The sequence below is a fragment of the Thermobia domestica genome, chromosome 5, assembly GCF_964235325.1.
Source record: "Thermobia domestica chromosome 5, izTheDome1.hap1.1, whole genome shotgun sequence".
NCBI classification, from domain to species: domain Eukaryota; kingdom Metazoa; phylum Arthropoda; class Insecta; order Zygentoma; family Lepismatidae; genus Thermobia; species Thermobia domestica.
The window spans coordinates 118,288,532-118,299,064 of record NC_137458.1 but is presented as its reverse complement, the minus strand read 5'-3'; the positions used below and the strand labels follow the sequence as shown (position 1 = coordinate 118,299,064).

General features: G+C 34.8%; 1 protein-coding gene across 2 annotated transcripts in view; it reads left to right on the top strand.

Annotated features, from left to right (window-relative positions):
* Positions 1 to 3,570: 3,570 nt before the first annotated feature.
* The window catches only part of Cka (Connector of kinase to AP-1), a 91,743-nt gene continuing 84,780 nt past the window's right edge, over positions 3,571 to 10,533 (top strand). For both annotated transcript variants that reach the window (XM_081758974.1, XM_081758973.1), the window contains exon 1: positions 3,571 to 4,076. In XM_081758974.1, the coding sequence (XP_081615100.1) occupies positions 3,837 to 4,076 (240 nt within the window). In that variant the 5' untranslated portion in view covers positions 3,571 to 3,836. The remainder of the gene's footprint in view (positions 4,077 to 10,533) is intronic.

The window sequence follows — 10,533 nt, the reverse complement described above, 5'->3', positions numbered from 1 at the left end:
AAGGGAGAGAGGAAGACCTTAAACCGTCTTGACTGAAAACAACCTTAGTGAAGTTAATTATTTGAAATTAGTGATTCTATTATTCTTCTCCAGAGGAATGTTGTTTTGGAATAATTGGTGTTATCTGATAGGTGTGATACTGTGAGAAATTACTTTAGATACTGTAAGACTTGTAATAGTACTCTCACGCAGAGAGGTTCGCCCGTAACAGCGAACCAAACAGTGAGGCGCGTTTATAGTCTTACAAAGAGGGGATCGTTTCTCGCTTTACACCGAATTTAGGAGTTGTCTGCTGTCGGGGTGGACTTTTTGGGGTTTGGAATACCCCACAGTCGAGTGGGGCTCCGGGAGTTTTCCCGCAGGAAATTAAAATCCTCATTCGGTTTTTGAGCATTTTCGTGTATAATTCTTTATAATACTACATAAGAGGGCATTTTTTATTTTCTCAGAACGTTGTTAGCGGAGGATCAAAGTCTCTTCTTGTGACTTCCCCCGTAACTACACAGAAGTTCTTCAATGGTTTTCAGTTATTATGTAAATAGAGATGCATTCTTTTAGGCAACATACCCTCACTGTATTTTAACATTTAGGTAGCCGGTATGTCGAGTCAAAATCGTAATAAAATATACTGTCTCTGTTTTTTTTCTTTCACTTCGAACACCCACCAATAGTACTAGTAAATTTCTACCACTTTCGGATTTAGTACAGTATTATGGGTGGACATGATATCTTTTCTTGAGACGCTGAATAACTTCTTTAAAAACCGCTTGCCGCTATCTGTGACCATTTTTTGCTCTATAGAGATCAATATCGAAAGAAAGTAGTAGAGCGCTCTTTCGGTTTCAGTAGAGCGTTATAAGTAGGCATGGTATGTTTTCTTGAGACTCGCAATCCGACTACAGAAAACTTCGTTGTCGCTATCTGTTACTGTTTTCGTTCTATGGTGATCAATGCTGAAACCTACCAGGATAACAGGGGATATGAAAGCTTTCCTTGGAACTCTGAATTGATTCCTCAAAGACCGCTTTACGATGTCTCTGACCGTTTTTTCTCTGAAACTTGTCGACAGACGGACGGATATAGAGCCGTTTTATAAAACTTTCCATATGTACTTATGCATATGATAGTATGAAATTCTGAAACTTTTTTTTTTTTTTTTTTTACTATCTTTGCATTACCGTTTATCCACCATGTCAACCATCACCATGACAATGAAAATAGAGCTGAAACTTATTCTTGGGACGATCGATGATTAATCCGTACCAAAAAGTTATTTCTTACTATCGTTTCGTTTACCATTTTCGTTCTATGGAGAAAACACATTGAAACCTAAAGTAGTAAATTTCTACCATTGCGATCTTAGTAGAGAGATACGAATGGCGATCGAATCTATTATTCGGGTGCTGAATCAATCCCCCCCCAAAAAAAACATTCTAGCTATATATTACTATCTTTTTAAATATACAGGGTGACCCAAAAGTAGGTAGGCTCTACACCTCTGCATTTATCAAGTATAACATTTAGTTTATGGGCTTATTTGCTTTGATCCTTCCAAGCTTAATATGTAAGTAAAAACATTAACAACAAATAATAAAGAAACCATGTCTACATGTTCGATAACAAAAATGCAATACTGATCAGTACGGTACTGTATACCTACTTTTGGGGCACCCTGTATATTACTATGTTGATCAACGTTAAAACTGAAATGGCTGTTTTTTCAAATAACTTCTGGTTTGAATACAGGTTAATGGAGAAGATAGAACCTACCCTTCGATCGCTGAATGGATTCCGAAAAACTGCTTCTATTTCTGCTCTGACACCTGTTGATGGACGGACAGAGCTGTTTATAAGAGTTTTCGTACATGAGCTCCCGCCGGGAATCGAACCCGTGTCTCCTACACAAAAGGCGCGTGCACTCGATAACCGCTTAACCACGAAGGAGTTCGAAAATAAATAAATAAATTGGTGTACAATGCACTGTCTACAGACTAAAATGTTTCATTGCGAAATTACTATGTCTAAAACGGCATGACGTTTGTAAGTGTTAATTAGTTGTGTGAAAATAAAAACCAACGCTCCAGACTTCACGATTCGTTTATGATGTATGAAATGGAAGTTCTGTATATTCATCCTCTTTGTCATCTATTTGTAAATGTCACGTCTAAAAATCTTGGTGGATGTATCGAAATAGTAATTGTTGTTGAAGTCATACCGAGAAATTTCAGCTTCATATCAAGGGCAATAGCTAAACAACGTTTCACTTTACAATCAACAGATCTCAGATTCGAATCTGACAACCGTATATTTTGACTGTTTTTTTTTTTATTTTCAGATTTTCATGCGTAAGGGGCGGCTTTAGGATATTAATTTTGGATAGGCCCACTCCTCGCTTATGGATACATATACACACTTGATTGATTAATGGCAGTAGGAAATTAATTTTACAGTAGTGGTTGATGCTATTTGTTGAATACTTATTTACCATTAATATAAATAGTGGAAAATATATTTACTGTTTATTGTATCTTTCAGCGTTTATACATATTTTTAAAATATTTTTCAGGTAGGCCCGTGCCTGCCTGGCCTACCCGCTAAAGCCGCCACTGTTCTGGGTTCCATCAAAAATATATCGGCCTTCTCCCAATTTTTTTCTTTCATTTTTAATGTTTTAAGAATTCATGTATTAGGATTAAACAATTCTTAAAATTCTATTCTAGAAATAAATAGAAAAAGAAAAAAAAACATGCGGCATTCGCTGCTTATATATAGATGGTTTTGGTCTTCCCAATGAAGATATCTTTCCTCTCTCACTCCCTCTTTTAACTATGTACAAAGTACAAATATTTTCTTAAAAACTCAAATCCCTCGAAAAAATTCTGTGCGCGTCCTTCGTTATTACCAAATTTATCTTTCATACCAAACGGTTGGAATGTTAACGTCTTTAAACAAGAGATACAAAAAAAAAAAAAAAAAAAAAAAACCGCCCGAGTCCCGAGTATCATCACTGTTATTATTTTCTAGATAGTTCGTTCTCTAATTAGCACAAACTTACTGTGGGGGCAAAATAAAACTACTACATATTTTTTTTTTCTAAAGAGCCTACGGCCAGAAGAGGAAGTTCAATTCTGATTTTTTTTTAAAAAAATTATCTAATATTGTCATTAAGATGTAATGATATGAATGGGGTAAAGAAGAAATCCTAAGTTGGGACATCGTACAATTATTGAATCTTTTGTCTGTGATTTGGGTTACACAAAATAGTACATAAGTTCAAGTCGAAATTTAAGAATTAAATATAGGTATGCTATTTTCAAACAGAGAAAAACTTGCTTCAAAGGAAACAAAAGAAAGGGATGTGAACTTTTTTCCAGCAGTGATTCCACATCGAGGATATGCCTTTATAATTTTTTTTAATACTATTGATAAATATTTAATCCAATTACGCTCTCCTCTGTTAGGTCGCTAATCGCTATTATCTTTGATGATCGTTTCTCCGTTATATATGCCAATGGCCGTAGTTAGTTATCAACATTTATCAACAGATGTCTCTAGTAAACAGTAATACGAAGGGCAGGTCTGTCTGGATTTTAGCACGACCAGGCTTACGTAGTTGGCCTAGGCTAAAGCCGTGGGCATTGGATATAGAAGTTGTTCAATCGAGTTTCTTTTTAACATGATTGCATTTAGCCAGTTGAGAAAATGCCATTATAAAACTTTATCATAATAATAAACACTGTGCTGTCAGGCGTTTTTGTTTTTTGTGTTGTGTGAGTGCTAGTGTTGACTTCTGTTGAATTGGAAGTAGAGAAGTTGTAAATGGCGACCATGTTGTCATGAAGATTCCTACTAGTTACGATTGTGGTGGCCCGACTATGGAAGAAAGCTCTCCATCTCAAAATCTTAACGGACAGCTGGGCCCTACAAGTAGTGGAATTGTTGGAAATAAACAAAATGATGAAGGGAACCAAAGAACACAGTATTCCATTCCTGGAATACTACACTTCATTCAACATGAATGGGCAAGGTTTGAGATGGAGAGGTCACAGTGGGAAGTGGAGAGAGCGGAATTGCAGGTAAAGTGATGCAAATAGTATCCAAATAGATAACTGTATCCTTGAAACGGTGACATGTAAAGGTGTGCAAAATTTAAATTGTTATGAATAATAGTAGAGTAGTGACGTTGATGAATCGTGCGTTTTGCATGACAATTGCCATTAGTAAAGGAACAATAATACTAAATTTATTTTTGCTAAGTTGTTTCGATAGTTCTTTGCATTCAGGTAGTAGATAAGTAACTTTAAGGTAGTTGTATTTAGCGTCATGTGTTTTATTAAAACAACTTTCTGTTCAGTATGCGCGTGCAGCAGCTGGCAGTTAATCGATGATCAGCTTTCGTAATTAATTACAGTACACTTATATCTGATAATCGACGACTAACACATCTGAAAGTATTTTTGTTCGTCTCCTATGTATACTTATTGACAAGACGTAAGCGTATACTAAAATTGGTTGGCATTTATTACATTAGGCCCCGCCAGCTTTTCAACATTTCAATAATTACTGGTGAAAAGGTTAGATTAGATTAGGTTTGGTTTCGTTCATTTACTTAGACATAGATTTGGCCAGGCAAGCTTACCAAAACTGAACGCGATTTATATAGTAATTTTAATCGATTAACTTCTCATGAAGTAAACGCTGTATAATCTGAATTATTTTATCAAATGTATGCTTCAATAAAGAATACGTAAGCTTTAATAAAGGACAACTTATTTAAAAGTTTAAAGAATTCATGCACAGTTTCTTACTTATTAGGTAGTTTGTAGTAACAGTCTTCAGTATTTTTTTTTTTTTTTGTATGTATGTATGTGTGTGTGTGTGTGTTTATTGTAGTTACTAACCTGTTTTCATAATATAGTTCAGTTTATTGGCAATGCGAAGATAATATGCACTAATTTTTTTTGAGAATTATTAATTGCAAATTGAAATTTTGAATTCGTTAATATTAATACTTGACAGTAGTTTCTACATTGTGTCGAGTTTGCCTTTATATCCTAGTAAAGTATATATATGTAATTAAGGACTACCACCCTAGCAACAGCCTTTTGTCTATATGGTACAAAACACCACAGGAAGCTTAATGATGCGTGTCATTGCATAAAACTTAGTCTGCGTCTACGCATAGGTAGAGAATGCAAAGTACGTAGGCTGAGCAATGGGTAGATGGACCGTGCTCTGATATAGGTTGTTTTCTTTTGCCAATCTGCTTGCTTTAAAGCAAATAACCTGTATAATGATGATTTATAATGCTGTTGTGCCTCGCTCTTCTTGCATAACATAGAGATTGTTTGATGATTTGTCTGCCGATATTATTTGATGCAGTGTCTCTTAGTTTGGATTCCCATTAATGCTATGATCTAATCTAAGTTATTAGGTCAACTAACCAGAAGTGTTTATAGTAGTCATTTCAGTTATGACAACACCCTTCAAATTTCACGGCTATTCCAGTTTAGGGGAACGTTAATATGTAAAATTTACAGTTTCAAAAGAGGAAAATATAAATACCGTAATCAAAATATATGAAGATCTTGTCTCTGACATATTTGAAAATGTTAAAACACGTAATTCAAAGTGTACACCTGCAACCACTTAATAATTCATACGGAAGCCATGATGAATTGGATTTGTATGTGAATCCAGTATATTAAGTCATGATCCGTAACAATAAAGCTGTCTAACACGTAAGGCATCTCTGCTTCCTAGGGACACGCTACGCACGGGTCCATCAGCTTCGCCCTGCACTGACTGAGGTGGAATTGGTGCTTTTAGTGGCCACCTAGCACAAGTTTGTTTTTGGGGGTGAACTTTACAATACACGCTCCAGCTGCGCACCGATAAGTAGGACCGTTTAGAAAGGTATAGTAGAGTAGGGTAGGGTAGAGTGAGATAGGGATAAGTAGGGTAGGGGTAGTAACGGGTTAGTTCAAGGTTACATAAGTTTTGACCAATTTTCATAAAATTAATAGGGTGTAATTTCTCGTTTCTGAGTGAGTATACCAGCTGGATCTGGCGTTGTAACGTTAACCTGTTTTTTGCGCTGCAGTTTTTATGGCATATGTCTGGAAGCTATGTTTATACCCACAACAGTTAAGCTCTTGTAAAGTAAATCAACACCGAGAATAGTGTTGTGAAGGCTTGGAAAGAAACGGTCAAAGACTTTTTTTTTCCCTCAAGCTTGAAAAAAGGGGGAAAATTTGGGAAAAATTGAAATCTTCGAATATTTTACTATATTATGCTTTTAAAGTGAAAGCTATTTTATATTTACTAGTTTAGGGTTAAAATAATTGAGTACTTAGTTTCATGTATTAGAATGGGGAAATTTTGTGGCAACAGATATATGTACACCACTTACCCAAACACTTTAAATATAGCACCGTGATAGAATGGAGTTATGGCTACAAAAGAAACTACAATATAATCCTAGTTATCTTTATTAGTATAGACGCTTTAAATTATCTTAAGCAGTCTTATGAAGGTCCCGCTTGATCGCAGTGTTAAAATAACGGCGCCAGAATCATTTTAGTTAATATGTTAAAATCAGGTATATATATTTTATAGAGATATCTTCCTTGTGCTGTGTAAAATTTCCGTAATTTTGAACCCATTATAAGAAATCGTTTGTTCGGAAATATTGACAAAAATCGGAAAGTATAATTTAAAAGCTATTTTTTCGCTTAATGCTAGAGGGGGAAATTTCTAGAACACAGGTCCCCCCCATATAGATTAATATCTAATTTATTTCTTTTCTGCACCAACGTAAAGAAATTAATTCACATAGTATTGCCGAGCGAGCGCTAGCGAGTGAAGGCGGGAGGGCACGTTATTTTTTGTCTTTATTACAGCTAAGTGGGAAGGAGGACCTGTGTTCTAGAACCTTGCCATGCTAGAGCGTTCCTATTTCAAGTATGTTCCTGCTGGCGCTACTGTCAATGTGTGTTTTCTTATACCTCCCTCTAAAGACGCGAGATGCAAACGGGGTTCTTTCTCCAAAGCAAAGAGAGGGTTTCCTCCGTAGGAGGTCGGAGAAGGTGAGGCCGAAGATTGTTTTACTTTTTCTCCGAGGATACGCTTGAAATAGAAAGACTCTAATCTTACTTGCTGTAACTTGTCTGCAGCATATATATTGTCTGCAGCTAATAGGAAAAATACTTAAAGCAACAGTTTTAATATTACTTTTTAGTTTTCTGATTTCTGATGAAATCCCTTTTTATTATTTGTATATTTTTCGAATAACTCAAAAAGAGACATGATATTATTTACACATACACCGCACAAGTGAGTACATTTGAGCAGCGAGATATATATTGAAGGGATGAAGATATGAAACTTCCGTTCGTTATTATTACAGACTAGCAGAATACCCGTTCTTCGCACGGAGAGGATGCGTTTCATTTTGGGCGTAAAGGGCACCAATACCGTTACCAATCAACTTACGAACCCCCAAAACTATGAATTCAACACTAATATCGGTCATTTCCAATTATCTTTACATGTTACCATCCCCCCTTAAAGGCTAAAGTTGGATTTTAAAGGCATCGGCAGTTCAATTTGAGCGACCCGGAAAACTATGGCTTCGACACTAATAACAGCTTTTTTCGATCTACCCGTATATGCATGCCATATATATATACCCCTCCCTCCAAGTTGCGGGGATGAGTTGGGATTTATCTCAGTGACCCCGGAACTTATGGATTCGATTCGACTGATACTGGAAATACTTGAATTTACTGGAATTTAATTTTGTTACTGGAAATAATGGAATTTTGATGCACATACTGGAAAAATGAAACTTAATTTGTCAACTATCTTTTTTTTTTTTTTTTTTAATTGTTTTAATGGTCTTAGAAACAATCTTGTATCCATTGAGATTGTAAATTTTTTCAAAGCAAGAGTTGTATACTTTTTGTAAGTAGACATTTAAAGCAGTGGGTGGACTGGAGGGCTGTGAGGGGAGTTGGGAGGCCCTTTAAAAATGTTGAAAGATCATTGTATTTCAAAAAATCAGGGCTAACTAAATTTATTAAAATTAAAATATTTTTTTGATGGTAAAACAAGTACAAACCTGAAATCATGAAGAGTGTGGTTATTCCTAAAGAAGTTTTAAAAGGTCATTATATTATGTATTGAAATTTTGCTGATAATTATACTGAAAATATGCTGGAATTTTGAAAATGAAATTCGATAGATACGTTAAATACTAATATCGGTCATATTTGATATATCTATCTCTTCCCCTTCCCGAAAGTAGCGCCTTCAAAGAAATAACTAAAACCATCCCAAACCTCATCTATGTTGGAAATTTTATTAAGGTCTGTCGGGTCGGTTGTATGGAACTATAAAAGTTCTGTAATTAATGCACATCCACGAATAAACGACTAAAATGTACATAACGGAAATGAGTACAGACTATTAATTTTCAAGAATAATTGCTACAGTTTTATTTCAGATTGCTATTTTTTTTAAATCGCAATATTGAAATTTCTAAATTTACATATTTCACGCATTCGAAAAAGAAACTGTTCCATTACTAGTAAAATTAACCTAATACAAGTATTTTTATTTTTCCCAATTTTTCCGGAAAGAAACCGGGAAAAAGTTGTTTTTTACCAAGGGGTTCAAAATTTCCGGAAATTTTGCAACTCACCCAAGGTATCGAGGAATGCAACCCCTTCGGCAATAAATAATTCATAAGGAATGATTTATGATTAATAGAATTTCACACACATTAATTTGCAGGAAATGCATTTTTATGTGAATGACTGAATTTTGCTGCAAATAGCTTTTGGGCGTTTTCTAAATCATGTACTGATATTTAAGTTTCCTGTATATACAATACCGGTATAAGAGGCATTTTATTATTATTACGTATATTATTGTGATTATAGCTGTATACAGGAGAATCATTTAATTTTGCAGTTCCCTATAATTGTTTCGAGTAATTGACAAGAACGAGGCTTACTTTGTGTTTTTAGTTTAATTAGCATTTATATCCTACAAGGTAATGAAGATAGGTGTAGTCGGGAACAAAATTCTTAGTAATTTTATTGCCAGTCATTCATATAAGAAAAGTTAGCAAGATAAACAGATTTATACCTAGCAAAGTTCAAAGGAAACTTATATGACATAATTGTAGATGAAGCAAGGAGATATAAGGTTTACTCATTTCCGGTGGCGATAAACAAAGAGATGTCATATCCCTGATTACTTAGTTTACATGAAAATTATAACATAAACATCTGATTGAGGATATGTAGTCTACCAAACAGGTTTACTGATACGTTTTAAGTAGTCAGAACTTATGCATATCAGAAGAATATTTCACTTCACCTATGTAAGTAAATGTTTGTAAAAGAAAATTAAATTTAGAAAAAGGACAACATAATAAGTGTTCTTGTATAGGTGATGTCCTTAGCATACTTTCCAGTATCTTCCCTTCATTTTGATTTTTTCAAGATATTACATAAACCACTTTATGATCGTTTCTCTGCGCAATTTTCTAGTAAATGCTTTTAGGATGGTAATTTTTTTTTTTTCTTGCTCAGTTCATCATTTAAGCAAGTGACATCATAATTGATTTGAAGACTTCTTCTTGGACGTTGAGAAATAAGTCGGCAGTACGACCCGTTTCGATAAAATAAGATAGATAATGCCTATTATGTAATGTTACTTCATTATGTATTGAAGAAATATTACATGTGAGTCAGTATTATTATTATTGTAGATGTGTTCCATGCGCTCAATAAGTAACTTAGATAGTGGCTTTGATCCTAATGGACGTGTTAAGCAATTTCATCATCTCCACTGTCGGTCTAGGTGCAGAGTTTCCACAGTCACATGGTCGGTCCTAAACAATGCATCTGGTAGATTCAACCGGCGTTTGTATCACTTTTTTTTTTATTGGAATACTAATCATTTACTCTTCAAAACTTCATTCTTGCGAAAATTTAACCAAAATTTACATTTCTGCATTTTGTTGTAATACAAGTCAACACATTGTAATTGCTTAATGATGCAAACATCGAAAATAGTATTAAACGGCAGTGACAGGTATCTTCCTTATGCATGCTTTTTTTTTTTTAAAAAAAATTAAAAAGTATGCTACTTGTAGAACTATATATTTTCGTTAATTTTCTCCATTATAGGGAAAATGTTAATGTTTCTTGAATCACTGCTAATTACAATTTCTTGTCAAACGTTTCTTCTCCCCCTTCCCACTTCTCCAAAAAGACAAACCGAGTAATATCTATCTATGTTGGAATAAATCGCTTACTATTTATTTTAGTAGTTTAACGTACCGCTTCGAGGTTTAGGTAAACTGCTGTAGTAATAATGACAGAGATAGTGGAATGAAGAAAGTGGAAGGGAACGAGAGAATCCTGAGAAAACCCCTCAAATTGTTTGTCCACCACAACTTACTTGGCGCGAGTTAGGATCGAACCAGGGACCCTGCGCCGCAGATGAGCGCCGTACTAC